At 41.8% G+C, this 18,644-nt stretch overlaps 1 protein-coding gene across 1 annotated transcript in view; it reads right to left on the bottom strand.

Annotated features, from left to right (window-relative positions):
* Positions 1-4,415: 4,415 nt before the first annotated feature.
* The window catches only part of PROS1 (protein S), a 40,963-nt gene continuing 26,734 nt past the window's right edge, over positions 4,416-18,644 (bottom strand). The window contains exons 8-15 of the mRNA XM_029578570.1: positions 16,746-16,867; positions 14,252-14,370; positions 13,527-13,716; positions 13,066-13,230; positions 8,451-8,619; positions 7,591-7,739; positions 6,923-7,154; positions 4,416-6,207 (exon numbers count right to left, since the gene is read on the bottom strand). Coding sequence (XP_029434430.1) covers positions 6,065-6,207; positions 6,923-7,154; positions 7,591-7,739; positions 8,451-8,619; positions 13,066-13,230; positions 13,527-13,716; positions 14,252-14,370; positions 16,746-16,867 — 1,289 coding nt within the window. The 3' untranslated portion in view covers positions 4,416-6,064. The remainder of the gene's footprint in view (positions 6,208-6,922; positions 7,155-7,590; positions 7,740-8,450; positions 8,620-13,065; positions 13,231-13,526; positions 13,717-14,251; positions 14,371-16,745; positions 16,868-18,644) is intronic.

Raw genomic sequence — 18,644 nt, 5'->3', positions numbered from 1 at the left:
CTAGCTTCATTGTTAAAATGTAAATGTCTTGCCTCTTATTTCCAATTGTTTTTTTTTTTTTTAATATTTATCTGCCCAGCTTTGGAAAGCTGGGGATGCGCGATGGACCCTTCCCTATGTACATTTAGAAAAGTCTGCAGAGAGATATGGCTGAGGCCTGGGAACCTCTTGAAGGAAAATTGACTCATTTACTGAGAGAGCTTGAAAATGAAATTACTGGGGAAAGAAACAGATGGTAAGGATCAATCATTCCATCTCCCATTTTACCATTTTTGACAATATAAAAAACAAAAGAAATGAAACATTATAGAGAAACGAAGGCCATTGTTTATTTACTGTGCTGTTGACTTATACAGTTTCCTAGTTCCAGTAAAACAGAATGCTACTTCCATCTTATTTTATAACCTCTGCTAAATTCCGACTCGTAGGATGTAATTGTTTTGTGCAAATAATAGTTACAAATTAAAATTTGCATTATTAATTTGAGTTTTCCTCAGAGTAACTGTGTGGTTTCACAATTTTGCAAATTCTCCCACATTTGTTTGGCCCTTTAGAGGGTATTAATACTACCAAACACCAACCAATAGGGCTACTTGGAGCTATGGAGAGTCATCGTGTGATAGTCCCAAAGTGTGAAGGAGCCACCAGACGTGTCCTTCCTGGGTGGAGAGAGAAGATAGAATAAGGAAAAGATGGGACCATAGTCAATATAGATTTTTCCTACTGGAGGAAAAATACCTTTTGAATAAGGCCCTTCCATTCTAACTATTGACTTGCGCAATCTGAAAGCGTCCTGGGGTTATAAAGACTTAAAGGTCTGCGTGACTGATGATGGTCAAGTGCCAGCTCTAGACTTGTAGAACTTGACCATTTCTCCCAGGATTTGCCCCTGCTCAAAGTACTGTGTGTTTGAAGGGGGTAACTTCTTACATGTTCCTTTCTGCTTTGTATGCTCCAATGACTCGAGCCTAAGATTTAACTTTTTTTCTTCTGGAGAATCAAAAAGGAGGAGAAACTTCAAGGCATGTAATCTATTCCCCAGTTCATGAGAACATTCTCCCAGTTCTCTGCCAATGGTGAAGACCCTTGATGTATTACGTGCAAGTCAATGCTTTCTGGTTCTCTCAACTTCCAAAGTTGCTGATTTGTATGATGTGCATTCAAATTCCAAAAGCACTTTTAAATGACAAAGTATGAAGAATATCATTGGTAAGTAACATTTTTTTTAAACATTTTCAAATAATTACAAAACATGTAATGTGACAATGTCTTCTGTATTGCAGCCTAGATGGAGGCGACAGCTGGCATTGACTATGTGTTTGGGTGTTTCTCAGCTTTAGGCTGAGAGAAAGCTTGGTTAACGTACCTGCAGTGTGGAAAGCTAAACATTCCTTTACTCTGAGCCACTGGAGAGACGGTTCAACAGCAGTCGGGCATATGATAGATTATTCTGTAGATTTTCCTTTCCGAGTCCAGCCTCCTCGCTATCAGCCCAAAGATGGAGCAACTCTGCACCTGCTGTATTTAAGCCAAACAGCTTAAAGCTGTATTAAAAATCCATAAACCTCTTTGTTCTGGCTTTGTGAACAAAGATTCCTAGAATGGGTCAAACAGAGAAGGCTTTCCATGGCAAACTGCCCATAGCCTGGAACCTTTCCAGGGGCAAGGAAGGAGATCTCACTTGGCAGTTTTGTAAACTGACGGGTCTTCCTTCAGCTCACGTTACATAAAATAACCTGCACTAATTTTGCCAGGAATGCATTTGCAGAGAAAAAGAGTGTTTTATTGAACTCAAGCCCCTTTGAATCTGAATGCTGACAAAAACTCAGCCTGTTAAGAACCAGAACAACAACATGACATGAGTGAATTCACAGGCTGCAAAAGCAGGATTTAAGTTTCTCCCCTCCCCAAAAGTAGTTAACAACGCCCACACACCTTTCAAATAGTGTCAAAGAACGCAAAAAAAAGGGAAAAGATCACGGAGAGAATTGTGCACGGAATAACTTCTGCAAAACATTCTTTTCCAGGCCTTTTGAATGAAAATGCTGAATTTAAGAATCAGGCAAATGTCCCCCAGTACTTTTATTTATTTATTTATTTAAAGAATTTATATACCGGGGTTCCTGTATAGTATACATATCACCCCGGTTTACAAGGAACCATAACTATCGCTAAGGAACCGTAACTATCGCTTCATTTAGCGGTTTACATTGAACATTTAGTGGTTTACATTGAACATAGTTAATTTGAGAATAAATTTTGCGGGTAATTTTCAAAACCTAATTTAATGTGCATAAGTGGCTTTTTGAAAATAGCCTCTGCGTGGAACAGTACGCATGTAACCCAATTACACGTGCACTTTTACACACACCCATGGAAGGAAGGCATTCTGGGGGTGGAGTGAGGGGGCAGGGATAGGGTATATGCAGAGACTTTGGGATTTTCAAAAGTCTGCATGTACATTTACATGCAAAAAACTGCTAGGTTGAGGTGTAATTTCTTGTATATTACTGGTATGCGTACGTAGGGACTTCACCCCGGCATAGAATCACTTTGAAAATTAGTGCTAAAATCTGTGCTTAACAGGTACGCACAGATATTAACACTATGCGCAGTGTGGTTAAATTACCCTTCCTATGTAAAAGCTTTGATATGCACATTTTTGGGGGACGGGGATGGGAGGATTCTTTTCTCTTCTTGAACTTGCTAATCAAAAGATGGAATCTCTTGCTACTCTGTGAGCAGAGCTGATGTGTGGACGTTTTGCACATTTTTGTCCAAAACATGAATCCGGCCCTTCATTATTTGTCATGATCCTCTAGCTCCATCTTGTGGTAGGCAGCAGTTAGACACTGTGGACTGTCCTTGAAGAATTGCTTCCCATGGTGCTCATGATGCCGCACAAGAAATATGTTACTAGTAAACTCCTGCTTCCAGAAGGTAGTGGAGATTAGGTGATCAAAGCTTGGTCCTTCATGGAACATAGTCATGTAAGGCAGCTAGGAATGGATGTGTTATTTCAGATCTGTGTATAGTTGTAAAGATTCTGCTATGATACTCTTGTATGGCTGAAAGAGTGGCTGGAACCTATGTGGTAGGAAGAGCTGAGTTGGAGACGGACAGATCCCTCACTTAAACAATCTGCATTGACACAAGGTTGATTTGTTTCTTCTCTAACATCAACTAAAGTGTCGCCATTCCAGTTGCTCCCATGCACATTACAAGTTAGCAACTTCCAAGAAGGCAGTTAGGGCTGGGCAGGCAAAAAATATTCATTTTGTTATTCGTTTTTCTGTCAATTTTTTTTTTTTTTTTCACTATTGGTTTTAGTATGTACTAAAATGCAAAAGAAAACAAAGGGTTTTTTCTGTTTCATTTTGAAAATGACATGAAACAAATCAACAAGTGTCATTCATGTTTTCAGGACTTTTCAAAAGGAAGACTCATCCATGGTAGGCAGGCAGTGTCAGCCTCGGTCTTTCTTCTTACTCCTCTGCTGGCTGTGGCTTTGCGCTGGCTGCTGAGAACACACTGTAGGCTGGAGGCCAATTTTGCTTTTCCCATTTATCTTGTCTTCAGTGTCTGTGCTTGCCGTGTGGCCTGCAGGAAGTAACTTTGAGGGTCATTTTTTAATGCATTTCTATGCATAAATCACTATGTTCGGTGCTGTAATGAGGTTTTATAAAAACTGCCCGCCCATTGTGCAGGTAAACTTAGGCCTGTATATCATGTTTACACATAAGGGAATCCAGACTGCGTGGAGGTGTTTCTGCTTGTGGAGTTTTCACTTCTGTGCATACTTTTGGGTTTTAAAAGTATGCATTAAGTTTGCGGGTGTAACTTATGCAGACACTTTTCATGGGATCCTTTTCAGAGTAAACATACATGCGACCCTTCCCTTTGAAAACTGGTGTTACAAAATGACTTTCCCTATTGCTCCTATTGCATAGTAAAACATGTTTTATGTAAAATGCAATTGCGGATTTTGTTCTATGTACACCGACGTGATATCTCTGATGAGCGGCGGTATATAAAAACCAATAAATAAATAAATAAATAAATGAGACTATGTAAGCTGTTATGCTCTCCAGTGCAAGTCATTGTTGCAGAGGTATTTTGCACTAATAATTGAAAATTCCCATAGCGACAATGATGAAAGCCCTGACCATAGTGACCGACCATGGCTGTAGCTTTCATCTGCTCTTCAGAGGTGAAAACTGCAGTCATGGACTGTCGCAAAGGCTGAGGCCTTGATCATTGTTACTATGGCCCCCCAAGTTTCAAACTTGGGTGAATTCAATCATTTTTCTGTCTAAAACTATGGGAAACCAAACCACATTTTATACAGTAGTAGGTATTGTCATGACAGTGCTATTCCCCCCTCCCCCATCTCAAGAAATTAAGAAATCACGTGGTGTGGGAGAGTTTCTTTTATTACATTTGATCCTTTATAACACAGGGGGGGGGGGCATTTACACATTCACAATCCCAGCACAGCACGGCTCAGGAAAACTACAGAAGTATTGCTTTACTGAAGATGTGACTCAAAAAAAGAGAATTCTTTATGGGAAGAGGTCTCGGGGGGAGGCGGGTGCTCCGGACCTTATTCAATTCTTGCTCCATAATTTACAATAAAAGTCTGAAAGCTGGCACCCAGCAGATTCTGTGGGTATTAACTGGGTACATTTCGCTGGGTTTCTGGAAAATGTTTTTAATGCCATGGTTGAATAGCAATTCTGCTCTTAGCAGCGGGCACCATGAGGTTACTCCCCTTGCTGCAGTGCTGGCGACCCTGTCCTTCAGCTTTTTCATGATAATGACAGCTACTACTGGACATGGGAACAGCACCCAGCAGTGCACTAATGTATTTGGTTCAGACTAGCTTGATCACTTTGTGTAACCAGGAGTTCCATTATCAAGTGTGTCCCAGGAGGAACAACAGATAAAATCAAGAAGAAAAAGAGCCTTCCATGGGCACTGCTTTATCCTCCAGTGATGTTGCATGTCGTCTAGCTTTGAAAAACTCTTTTAAACAGTAGCACACCTGAGGGCAGCAAGGTTACGCCACACATTCAGGAGGCTTAACTTGCTGACTCTGAGAGTTTGCTGGCTAAACCTCTGCGACTGACTACATTCAAGCACTTGCAGTAAATTCACAGAGCCTGGGGGTGGGCTCGTGGCTCAGCTGATAAGCACTGATTGGATAAGTTCAGGTGAACAACCCCCAACGGCTGCAATGGCAGCCCCAACTTTTCACTGCTTAGATTTAGGGGAAAGCCTAGCTGATTAGGTTCAGCTGAAAGTTTTCCTAAATATAACTTCCTAAAATGAATTAGTTCTCTTACTTGTTTGGGAGCTTTTTTAAAACCAGTAAGGTCGGGGGCTGATTGTTCATACAAACACTTCTGCTTCTGTCCAGGTGCCCGCGCTGACAGAGCTGGACAAACGGATTACTACAGTGCAGCATAGCACTAAAGTCACCATGGAAGGACATTTAATGCCCAGCAAACATAATCATTGGTCTGGGAAAAGATCCAGCCTATTTCAGAAGCTCTGAAAATATGCCTTTGACCCTCTGTCAGTTTGAACTGGATGTACAGAAGAGGGACATTGAGGACAGGATCAGCATGAGCTTACACATCCTCTAGTGTGAACAGCAGAATAGGTTTCTCCAAAGGAAATCTTGTTTCTAGCTGCCATGATGTCCCGCTGGTGGCAGTAACTTTCTTTCTTTCAGTTGTTAATGACTTTTCTAAGGTTCATGCAGAATGAGGATGGGTTATGCAACATTTCTGTTTAAATACAGACTATGTACAAACGTGACAACCCAGATAAAAAAAGAACAGAAAGGTAATGTTGTTTGCAGTGCAAATCCCCTCCAAATTCCTCCTTTAAAGGTCTAAGGATTTCTCTGCATGAAGAGAGTATTTGTGGATTAATGGAAGGTAATATTACATTGGCACTCCCTTTCTGGCACAGGCCTAATAAGAACAGATTCATAAAATGGCATTACAGAATAAGTGTGAGGAAAGCACTAGTACTATGGTAACAGAATTAATGCTCCTTATAAAACCAATGGACACGAATGTGAACGAATATCATTCTGTTTAGAGAGCGCGTCATCCAGATCCAGTGGTGTACTGTTGACTGTCACATCCATGCAGCCGTTATAGTAGGTATTGACTGGTGTGGCAGTCACCGGAACATCTACAAAAATAAAAATATATATTAACACAATGGGTTGAACTTATATATATTTCAATTTCCCTTCATGCTTCCATCTTACTATGACCGCCCATTTATTTGTTCATTCTACAGCTTGCCCTTGGTAATGGTGCTCCTGGATGGCCAATCCAGTCATTCCTTCTTTCATCTGGGACCTGAGCAATAGGATGGGGACTAGGATGGATAGAATGTCCTAGACCTCCACAATGGACATGTCACAACTTTACTAATAATCGTCCAAGCTGTGCAGGTGATGGTTATATCCTCCTTACTCCTTGTTGGCTTCCCTGCATCTTCTATTGCGTTGTTCCAATTCGTGTATAATTCAGTCCCGCACATGCACCCCCACATGCCTTGCTGCTTGCAATCACTGTTTCTCAAGCAGAAGTCTGTCCCTGTTTACTCTTCATCACTACATTGTCTGGGCTTTACACCCCCAGCCTCACCTGCTCTCTACCTCCTAATTCCTCCACCCGTGAACCCATGTTCTCTGACAGTGGCACCCAAGTGTTGCATCTAAAATAAATCTCTAGATATCCGTGCCATTGCTCTTTCCCCTAGAAATTAAACTGATCTGATTGTAATATCTCTTCAGTTACACACTAAAGATTCCAGCTTCTTGTGGTTCAATTTTTCAACTAGTTTGATGTTTTGCTGCTAGTGGTCGCCCTTAAGAAAAAGCAAGGAAAGGATCTACCTGGAAGACCACCAAGATAGGTCACAATGTGACCATTCATTGCCTGGTCCAGGACTGACAGTTGCTGCTCTAGTTCTGCTTTATCAGAATAAGTGATGTCTGTGTACGAGTCAGCCATCAATTCCACCAGCTTCCAGTCCACTTTCAGCCGAACTAGCAGACTCTTATTGGTACACAGCCTTTTGGAGTATAGGCGAGCAACCGTTACATTCTCAATCGTGACCAAGAGATTCTGTGGGAAGGGAACAGGAGAAAGTCACTCCATTTCTTCAAGATATGCTGCAGATTTAAAAACCTTCTTTTGTATATGGAGCACACGGATATGGAAATGCTACTAGCAAATGAAATCCTTGACTGCCAGGTGTCAGCATAATCAGAAAAGCAGCACCGTGGTTACTGAATTCAGTCACCAAGACCATTTTGCTTCTAAAGTCAGGCTCTTCTACATCTGGTTGTTTCCTAACAGCCTTGGTTACTATGAGTCCATAATAGATGCAGGAATGATTCTCTGTCTGAATATAAAGTGCACACAGGATGTCTAGTAGTGATTTATAAATATCTCCAAACAGAATCTATTTTATGAACCAAACTTGCAATACCCTTCAATTGACTGTGTACTGGAGAGAGTGTTCAAGTGCTCTGTACCAAATTAATTAAAGTGAAGTCACCTGGATATTGGCTGAGGCCGAGTCCTCCATGGATAGAGCAAGGGGCACCTTGTCACCATGAGCCAAAGCAAACAAAACCCCAGTGCCTGTTGATGGGCGAATATTCAGAGTCACATTAACCAACCAAGCTCCTTCACTGCCTGAGGTATCTGTTCAAAAAAGAAAAAGGCCAAAACACTGAATTCAAATGAGATCATTAAGCAGTTGGGATCTTCTCGCATCTTCAGATATGGAATAAACAAATGTCCACTGTTAAGGACATGTGGTAATAAAGTTACTGTTTCAATTTACCTTTATCTCAGAAGTAAGATCTGCTGAATTGTGCTGTGTGCAAGAGGGTTTATTCTTTCTAGTTAGTGAGAAGGAGAGGGGTATGGCGGGGAGAGGGAAAGGGCTGTGAAGGGAGAGCATTAAACTTTGAGACGTGTTCAGGGCTCTCCTCTGCCATTGACTGTGTGACCCTGGGGAAGTCACTTTACCCCTCTCCCTTCCTCCCTTGCCCCTGTGCCTCTAGGACTCTGACCTTGTTGATCAACAAAATGAGTCAGTGCAGGCAGCTCCTAAAGTTGTCAATTTTTGCAGAAGCTCCACAAGAAACTTCACTATTGAATGTGGGGCCGCTGCAAAAGACTATCTAGAACCCGTGCTGGCCTTCTGCACAGAAGATATGTACCATTATATATATATATATATATATATATATATATATATATATATATATATATATATATATATCATTCTTTATGGACTTATTTAGCTAATCTGTAAAAACACTCGTCAGTACATTGGATATTAAATCTCTGCTTATCTCGATTTAAATAAGTCATGCCATATGAAAGCTGGATAGAAATATCACTTACTATAGTTAAGTTGAAACTTTGCAACTCCAGAGCCTGGGTAATAGGACCCTCTGTCCAATGTTACTAAACAGTGCTTGCTTTCTTTTCCCTGAATCACCTCCTTAACGCCAGAGTCTCCCTGCCTCATCAGGTTCCAGCCCCGGATACACCCATCCAGTCGAGGATTGATCTGTGAGATCAGAAGATGGGTACACAAAATTTCTGTATATAGAACAGAGTTGGTATCATGCAAAGCAAAGCAGTCATGTGAGTTCAGCAACTGGGCAATCTTATAATCACTTACCAGACTTAAGCTGTGTGACAGTCTTTTTCATGTGCTTAATAACTTTCTCCTTTTTTTTGTCTTTTTTTTCTTTTTCTAATGTAGCAGCTGCTCACATGTTTTTCACAAAAACATTAAGTTTGGTCCCAAACTGATTAACAATCTCCAACTTATCATATCCCTATATATCACAAATAGTCTTGTTAGAAAAGAGTTTGAAGTGTTTGAGTGCTTAACCCAGTGTAGCTGGGTTTAAAAAAGGTTTGGATAAGTTCTTGAAGGAGAAGTCCATTATCTGCTATTAATCAAGTTGACTTAGAAAATAGTCACTTCTATTACTAGCATCAGTAGCGTGGGATATACTTAGTTTTTGGGTACTTGCCAAGGACTCGTAGCCTGGTTTGGCCACTGTTGGAGACAGGATGCTGGGCTTGATGGACCCTTGGTCTGACCCAGTATGGCAATTTCTTATGTTCTTATAGTGTTCTTTGCTCTTTCCGAGAGATCGTGGATTGATCTGTGGCAATAGTTACAATGGGTCTGTCACTAGGCATGATGGTGGCTTTAGTTCTGGGTAGCAAAACGACACTTTTACAGAAGCCACCGCACTGGCCTAAGAACTTGAACATCGAGTATCCTCTGAAGAGAATGTAGACTCTGGTGTCAGTACAACATAACATTTGACCAGCATTTCCCTTACACACAGGGTGATGTAGTATGCAGGTAGACCAAGTACAAACAACGTTTTTAGAGAGTAACCAGGAACATAAAAACATAAAATGTGATGTTTCTTCTGGTTATTCTCCCGATCCTGCTTGACCTCTTGTTTTGTTCTCACTTTCCAACCACTAAGGATCCTCTGCGCTTAGCCCAGGTTTTCTTGAATTCTGCAATACCTCACTCTACCTCCTGCTGGGAGGCTACACCATGCAACTTAAGAGTAGTAAATTGCCTGGACCGGATGGTATACATCCCACGGTTCTGAAAGAACTCAAAAATGAAATTTCAGACCTATTAGTAAAAATTTGTAACCTATCATAAAAATTGTTCATTGCACCTGAAGCCTGAAGTGTGGCCAATGTAACCCTAATATTTAAAAAGGGCTACAGGGGAGATCTGGGAAACTACAGACTGGTGAGCCTGATTTCAGTGCCAGGAAATATCATGGAAACTGTTATAAAGAATAAAATCACAGAACATTTTGATAGACATGGTTTAATGGGACACAGCCAGCATGGATTTACCCAAGGGAAGTTTTGCCTCACAAATCTCCTACATTTTTAAGAAGGGTTAATAACATGTGGACAAAGGTGAACCGGTAGATGTGGTGTATTTGGATTTCCAGGAGGTGTTCAACAAAGTCCCTCATGAGAGGCTTCTAAGAAAACTAAAAAGTTGTGGGATAGGAGGCAATATCCTTTTGTGGATTTCAAACAGGAAACAGAGAGTAGAATTAAATGGTCTGTTTTCTCAGTGGAAAAAGGTAAACAGTGGAGTGCCTCAGGGATCTGTACTTGAACCGATGATTTTTAATATATTTATAAATGATTTGGAAAGGGGAACGATGTGTGAGCTGCTTAAATTTGTGGATGACACAAAATTATGCAATGTAGTTAAATCTCAAGTGGATTGTGATAAATTGCAGGAGGACCTTGTAAGACTGGAAGATTGGGTGTCCAAATGGCAGATGAAATTTAATGTGGATAAGTGAAAGGTGATGCATATAGAGAAAAATCACTCTTGCTGGGTTACATGATGTTAGGTTCCACATTAGGAGGTACCATCCAGGAAAAAGTTCTAGGTGTCCTAGTGGATAACACATTGAAATTGTCGACTCAGGGGTAGATTTTAAAAAGCATTTACTCGAGCAAAACTGGTTTTTGCTCGAGTAAATACACTTTACTCAAGTAAGTGGGCTTTTCAAAATTGCTACAATATATGCCATTGAATTGTCCATAGGATTTACTCAAGTAAGTGCACTTTACTCGAGTAAATAGCTTTTGAAAATTGCTACGATAGTATGTCACATTTACATGCGTAACTCTTTTGAAAATGACCCCCTCAGTGTGCTATGGTAGTCAAAAAAGCAAACCGAATGTTAGGAATTATTAGGAAGGAAATGGTGAATAAAATGGTGGATGACATAATGCCTCTGTATCGCACCTTGAATACTATGTGCAGTTCTGATCGCCGCATCTATAAAAGGATATAGTTGCATTAGAGAAAGTACAGAGAAGGGCAACCAAAATGATAAAGGGGGATGGAACAGCAAAGGCTAAAGAAGTTAGTTAGGGCTGTTCAGCTTGGAGAAGAGACAGCTGAGGGGGAATATGATAGAGGTCTACAAAATCATGAAATACTTGATCGGGTAAATGTGAATCAGTTATTTACTCTTTTGGATAATACAAGTTCTAGGAGACACTCCATGAAGTTAGCAAGTAGCTCATTTAAAAGAAATCTGAGAAAATTCTTTTTTGTACTCAATGTATAATTAAGCTCTGGAATTCATTGCCAGAGGATGTGGTTATGGCAGTTAGTGTAACTGGGTTTAAAAAAGGTTTGGATAAGTTCCTAGAGCAGAAGTCCATAAACTGCTATTAATCAATAAGGATTAGTAGCTTGGGATCTATTCATTTAGGGGCGGATTTTAAGAGCCCTGCTTGCCTAAATCCGCCCAAAACCGAGCGGATTTAGGCGAGCAGGGCCCTGCGCGCCGGGAAGCCTATTTTACATAGGCCTACCGGCGCGCGCAGAACCCCGGGACTCGCGTAAGTCCCGGGGTTCTCCGAGGGGGGCGTGTCGGGGGCGGTCCCGGTCATCGCGGCGTTTTCGGGGCGTGTCGGCAGCGTTTTGGGGGCGGGTACGGGGGCGTGGCTACGGCCCAGGGCGGTCCGGGGGCGTGGCCGCACCCTCCGTACCCGCCCCCAGGTCGCGGCCCGGCGCGCAGGAGGCCCACTGGCACGCGGGGATTTACGCCTCCCTCCGGGAGGCGTAAATCCCCCAACAAAGGTAAGGGGGGGTGTAGACAGGGCCGGGCGGGTGGGTTAGGTAGAGGAAGGGAGGGGAAGGTGAGGGGAGGGCGTTAGAGGATTCCCTCCAAAGCCGCTCCGATTTCGGAGCGGCCTTGGAGGGAATGGGGGTAGGCTGCGCGGCTCGGCGCGCGCCGGCTATACAAAATCCATAGCCTTGCGCGCGCTGATCCAGGTTTTAGCAGATACGCGCGGCTCCGCGCTTATCTACTAAAATCCAGCGTACTTTTGTTTGCGCCTGGAGCGCAAACAAAAGTAGGCTATTCGCGCTCCTTTTAAAATCCGCCCCTTAATGTTTGGGTACTTGCCAGGTACTTGTGATTTAGTTGGCCACTGCTGGACACAAGATACTGGGCTTGATGGACCCTTGGTCTGATCTAGTATGGCATATCTTATGCTCTTATGTTTACCTTGCCTGTGAGGAACTAGTACTTTACTTTTGTCTTAAGTTTGCCTTCTTTCCTAGCCTTGGAGAGCTCCAGAGGCTGACTGTCTACAAGTGCTTTAATTTACTCAACTTTAATAACAGCAACAAATCTGTCACTATCAGCATCCTCCTCTTCTCTCCTCTTTGGAACCTAGTCTGCAGTTCATGCATCAGGTTCAGAAGCCCGTTTCTCCACTCCAGGTATGTACAGGTATGTACACATCCAAGGTAACAGAATTCTAAAATGTGCTAAAGTCTTGGTTGAATGGTAACACCTACATATTTTTAGTGTATAGGATGATAGGTACATCTGCTTTTGTTTATACAATGTTCTGAGCCACTATTAAAGCCCTGGGATGAGAGGACAAAAAGGATACATTTTTTGCAGTGCTCTAACACCATCACCCCGGTACTGATTCAGGGAAAACGTTACCATCAGTATCTGTGAACTGATAATGCTGTTCTGGTACTGCTACCCCTAGTTTTAGATTTAGTCTCTCTCAGCCGTATAAAGTATTGTTTCCTCTGTAAATATGTTCTAGTTGTGAGAGAACACATAAACATTTATATTTTGGGGGTGGGGGGGTAATGATTTTCTGATACCCATAGAATGTTGATCTAGCTTCAGGAGCTCCCTGGTAGCCACATTACGGTGCCTTCTATCTGTAGCATGGCTTCCCTGTTGAACTGAAAAGAGAGACAGGCTGGGGAGATGGAGGAGGAGGAGGAGGTATGACTGATGGAGGTCCCAATATCCAGCTTTACTATAATTGGCACTAAGAGTGCTAGATATCACCTGGGGATCAATACAACAGAGCCTGCTGGATTCTCCAGATAGAAAAGCCGGCATGTTAAGGAGCCGTTCTGAGAATAAAACCAAATGAACAGAGAACCCACCGGTCTGATGAGGTTGTCCACCTTGCGGGGGAGGCCTGCAACATACACCTTGGTTTCCAGAAAACCACTGAAGGGTTTGAAGAGAGTACCAGGGCTGTTAATGTTCATTATAGCCTCCTTTGCTATTTTCACACTGATACTATTCTCCAGCTCCTCCACCGAGACCTAGAGCATGATAAAAGCCAAAAGAGTGCCACAGAATTAAATGTTGATATCTTTCAATTTATGTCCAGGCTACGTTTCTTTAATTTTTCTTGAGTTAGAAGGTGATGAAGCCAGATTGTGTTACTATTTTTCCACAGCAGCAAAATGCTTTAAAAACAAGGATCTCTCCTAGCTGCATGCCAAATTGGTGCTGGCATATTAGAAATGAAGAGCATGTAATGCAGACCAGTGGAAGTGTAATATTAAGATAAAGTTGATGTGATATTCCATACAATGGAAAGTGAGGTAAAGCTTACTATGTGCCACTGCCCATCATTGATCACTTTGCCACCACCGGTGACTTTTGTCCCCAGCTCATTCTTGAACTGAATCTCAGTCTTCCCTTCCCGGAGAGCCAGCAGGAACCACGAGGAGCTGTCTGGAGACTCTGCGTACAAGATGACACCCTCTGTATCATATGTCCGGAAATCAAACTCCGCTGAAAACCTGATCACCAGCAGAAAGAGATGGAAGAATAATGCAATGGAAACACTAGAACATAGGATGGGTAATTATTGGGCAGACAGCCGTGAACTCCTATGGTGTATACTATGCGCTATCCTTGTATCATGCCAAGTTCCATCCTACTGCCAGTGGCATGGTAAACCCAGCAACGTAAATTCACATAGTTTCTAGATTCTCTCTGCTGAACTGCCAAGTTTTATATGATGGAGGTTTTACCAATTTCCAGCAGTTATAATGAATTATTTCGGTTGCTAATAAGGTCTTTGAATGTAAATAACATGAGTAAGAGGCTGTCATCCCCAGAAGAAAGGTAGAAAGAGTGGTATGACGTCTGGCAAATTCTCACCATGAGGATACCATGAGGTTTGAAACACTCAGTTGTGGATAATGTACATGTTGGTCTAATAAAAGTTGTCACACCCTGCACAGAATCCAGATTTCCCTGGGACCAATCTGATTACCAGAACTCTGCACTGCACATTCAAAGCTCACAACACAGACAACCCAACAACCTCACCTCGTGATTTCTGGCAACCGGAACCTTAAGTAGACAACTGGGATCCCCGAAGACTGTTCAGCCAAGTAAAGCAACTCAGAGTTCTTCTCAAAGTCCAGTGGAACACAAACTGGGATGGGCTGAGAAGAAGGGAAAGCAGAGATCACAGAGGTTCTTACCATACTGCAGGTGGTACTTGGCTAGATTACAGATGTGCAAACTTAATGTAATGGAGAAATCAAAACAGAAGCGTCACCCCAAACAGCATCTTCTTATCATCTGCTGCAAAGATTTCAGCTCTCACCTGGGAAGCTCATTCTTGTCAGACTCAAAACCCAATTGGGCTCTTGTCTATTTTACACTTCTGTAGGAGGTGTAATAAACTTGGGCTGATTAATTATTGCAAATCAATGCCCATCTTGGTTAAAACATGGAGGTAGCTCATCTAGTAAGCCCATTCAAGATCTATAACTGACCACCCTGTTGGCCATTTATTAATTTGCTGAACAAGGGTTTGATGTACTAAAGCAGTCCTCCCCACACCTGGCTTGGAGAGGGGGGGACCCTGTAGTCAGCTGGGTTTTCAGGATAACCACAGTGAATAAGTATGAGATCAATTGCATATGATGGATCTCCAAGTTTTGCAATTTTATCTCCTGCATATTTATTGTGGATATCCTGAAAGCCCAACTAGTTGAGGAGTGACCAGGTCATATCTGGGAAGCCCTGCACTAAAGGGTATTTCCCATTCATGTGTCTATGGCCCAAAGTAAATTTACAAAACAGTCCAAGGAAGCACTTGTACAAGGCTCGAGAATTCCCCTTCTCCTTATTGTGAAAAGGAATGTTCTTTCCCAAAGCCACAGACCCTGGGTCTCTGATTACTGGCGAAACTTAAGACTTAGTTAATATGGGATAATGGAATAAAATAGTTTGGTTGTTGAGCATGGCTTGGAGAGTGGAACCATGACAAAAATTCATAAATATATCATGCAAAACTGATCCGATCTTTGGCACAGCTGGGAAGAGCTCAGGCTGCAAAGTGACTTCTCGACTGCTGTGCTCTGGAACAAGTCCTGACATGGCCAGAGCTGCCATGAAGCAGTACAAAGGATGCTATTCACTACACGATGACTTAACGGGAGCTTTCTGGAGTCCCACAACCTCCACCAGATACAGAAATTATCCTTTCATCGGCTTCAGAAATATTCTTATTGTTTTTGGAGAACACGTTGCCTTTCCAGCAGTTCATGAAAACTTTTAGAGGTTGTGAAACCGTAATTATTTCCAAGCTGCTGTGAGAAGAGTGGTGGGGTAGGGGGGAATGAGTTCTGCACACCTCTTTTAGAAATAGTTTAATGATGGGGATAATATTTTGAATGGAAAGCTGTTGTCCTGCACCATCCAGGCTGCTCTCTGACCCAGATGGGGAAATGCCCTTTTTCAATTCTCTGTTGAGGATCTAAAGGCAGAGGAAAATGAAAAACTGAGCATTTCGGAAGCACTGTTTTAAAAATCTTTAAACAAATACTGTGCATCCCTCCTGCAGTCAGTATTTGCTGCAAGATCAAATTTTCCTGCAAAATGCTGCTTTAAAATGCACCTGATGGCACAGAAAAATTCTTTTGTCCTTGAAATATTAATGATTTCTACACAAATATATTCTTTATTTAAGGGGGTAATTTTCATACTCCCTGTGGTGCTTGCAGGGATGTGTTGCCAGATAACGTGGTCGAGGTGACTAGCATAGCTGAGTTTAAAAGAAGTTTGGATAAGTTGCTGGAGGAAAACTCTATAAATAGTTATTGGCCAGCTGGGACCCAGATTGGCCATTGTCAGGGACAGGATGCTGGGAATGATGGACCTTGGTCTGACCCAGCATGGAATGATAAGTTGTACCTGTGGGCCTGAGCCTGCAAGCAAATTTTCACAGGAACTGTCTTGCAAAGTTTCCCATTGAAATTCTGGGGGACTGCAGGAAACATGTGAACCTGAACATACAAAGTACAAGGGGTAAAGTGAGGGAATTTCAAGATGTCATACAGCGCTCATGCTTTTCGGGATGGGGGGTGGGTGTGCAATTCGCAAAAAGTGTTTTTATGCAGGTGACCACATGCTTATCTGTGTAAAAGCTTCTAATAATCTCCCTCTAAATCTCTTTGTGCTCCTGTCAATGAATTTCCAAGTGTTAATGCCAATAGCAGCAACACGGGATGTTAGCACAACCTGGGGTGTTATGCCCCTGACATTTGTACAGTACTGCCTCCTAATGTGCCTGGGCCGATTAACTCTCCCTATCTGACTTCTGTAATGCAAATGACAAATCAAGCAACTTTTAAAAAAATAAAATAAAATAAATGTAGAAGCACTATTCATGGCAAATGGTGTCCCTAGTGGAGATAACTGAAAATGCAGCAAATATATTTCAACCCTGCTGCCTCCTCTTTGCAGCTTTACGGATGAAATTATACAAATGTCAGGAGGCCAGCTCTAGGCAAAGGCACCTTTACCCTACCTCACATGTTTTCAGGTCTTTAGCCAGCTTGAAGCCCCTCTTGCCATCACAATAACAACTATAACTCCCGGGAGCATTGACACACATCTGCTCACAGGCATTCTCTGCGCACTCGTCCACGTCTGCAGTAAAACATAAGCATTGCTGCTTGAAAGGAAAGCTGAACCATTCACAACAGCATTAATTCATGATTAAACAAGGGTCGCAATCGGCTGGTTATGTATGCAGCTGGCTGCGTTCCTCTCTGGCATTTCAACGGGTGTTTTAACATGCTGATGTAATTCTCTTTCAGATTCCAACTCCTTACATCTGGAGTGCAGATTAAAGGCATGAAACAAATCACTTTCTCTTTCACAGAAGTAAAACACAGATAAGCAATTCCAAGAATTCATACGGAAATGTTCATCTGATGATTTCTAGTGTTACTATACAGATCAGGTCAGCAGAGACAGGCTTAGCCAGTCCTGGTTTTGCAACATTGTTTGCATAGAGTTGCAGAAAATCAATGGGAAATCAGAAGTATGAGTACATGCATGCAATGGAGTAAAAGGAGGCTGGCACAGCCTGTCCCTGATGACCTGGAGCAATTGACTATCTCTAAATACTACAGTAAAACTTAGATCAGTAGACAGCAAAGCCCCACCCAATAAACACAAGAGGAGGCGATGTCATTATCGGCAGACAATAGGATATGCCAAGCTGTTTGATGATGTCACCAGGAAAACTTTACCCTGCACGCCCTAGCTGTTCTTTTTATTTCGGTGACTGCAGAGTACGTACAAGTAATTTAAAAAACCACTAGGGTAGTGCATGGAAAAAAAATATTTGTATTGTGTCATTGTGTTATTTCATATTTATGTTTATATCATTTCATTTTCTTGTGTATATCCCTTCATTCAATCAGTTTGTTTTAGCACGTTCTATAATTATTTTTACAATCTGTTTACTAATAGTGTATGCTAAAGGATTTTAACACACGCTAAAATGACACGACAACACAAAACAAAATTTTGTTACAGTTTTTGTGTGATTTTGGATATAGCAATCCATTGTTGATGTTTTCATGTTATTTTAAAATGATAACGTGTCCCTAAAATATGTGTCAGTCCCAAAAATAAAGTGGTTTTCTTTAGCAGAGGGACAATTTAAAAATAAAAAAAATAACTGCACTGGAAAAAAAGTGACAGAAATTTGAAAAAGATTGATCTAGAGCATATCAGAACTTGCTAACAGTATTAGTGGGGTGCAGAAATCAGAGACTAAATTTAGGAAAGAGTCACAGCTATGACATCCAGTGTGCTCTCCCTGCAGACAGACAGGAAGTGAATATCTTAAATTATGTGACCACAAAAAGCAGTCAGCAGGGCTGCTTTGATCCTGAATAGCAATAGGGGGTTCGGTGCCAAAGTTTACTGCTAAGGGAACATTGTGTTTGAACATTAACAAGTATGAACTCGCCTGCAGCACAAACAGTCCTACTATAGCTCTGTACAGGGTTTCTGTATTTCCACTGACTCAGCCAAAACCTCCTACCAAGGTTTACTGCTCTTTCACCTGACTCAGGCTCCTGACATCTATTATTGGAGTCACCATTTAAACAGCAGGTAACCACTAACAATAACTATATGCAAAATTTTACAAAATACTTACTATAGAGGGAAAAATGTGAAAAAGATAACAAATATTTAACATCTTGTATTTTACACTCTGCTAGGGACATCTGTAGTGTTTTCTCTCCTCAGAAACAGAGAAAAGATGGAGACACATTTTTAAACTTTACCCAACCCTGAGACAGCACTTGCCAGGGTATTTGTAGGGTCCATGGTCGATATCTCACTAGTGAATGTGCAGAATTATGGACCCTGTTTCAGGGCCGCTGCAAGGGTATCAGATGTCCTA

The sequence above is a fragment of the Rhinatrema bivittatum genome, chromosome 15 (assembly GCF_901001135.1).
Source record: "Rhinatrema bivittatum chromosome 15, aRhiBiv1.1, whole genome shotgun sequence".
NCBI classification, from domain to species: domain Eukaryota; kingdom Metazoa; phylum Chordata; class Amphibia; order Gymnophiona; family Rhinatrematidae; genus Rhinatrema; species Rhinatrema bivittatum.
Note: the sequence above shows the minus strand (reverse complement) of the source record. Positions and strands in the feature narration are given on the sequence as shown.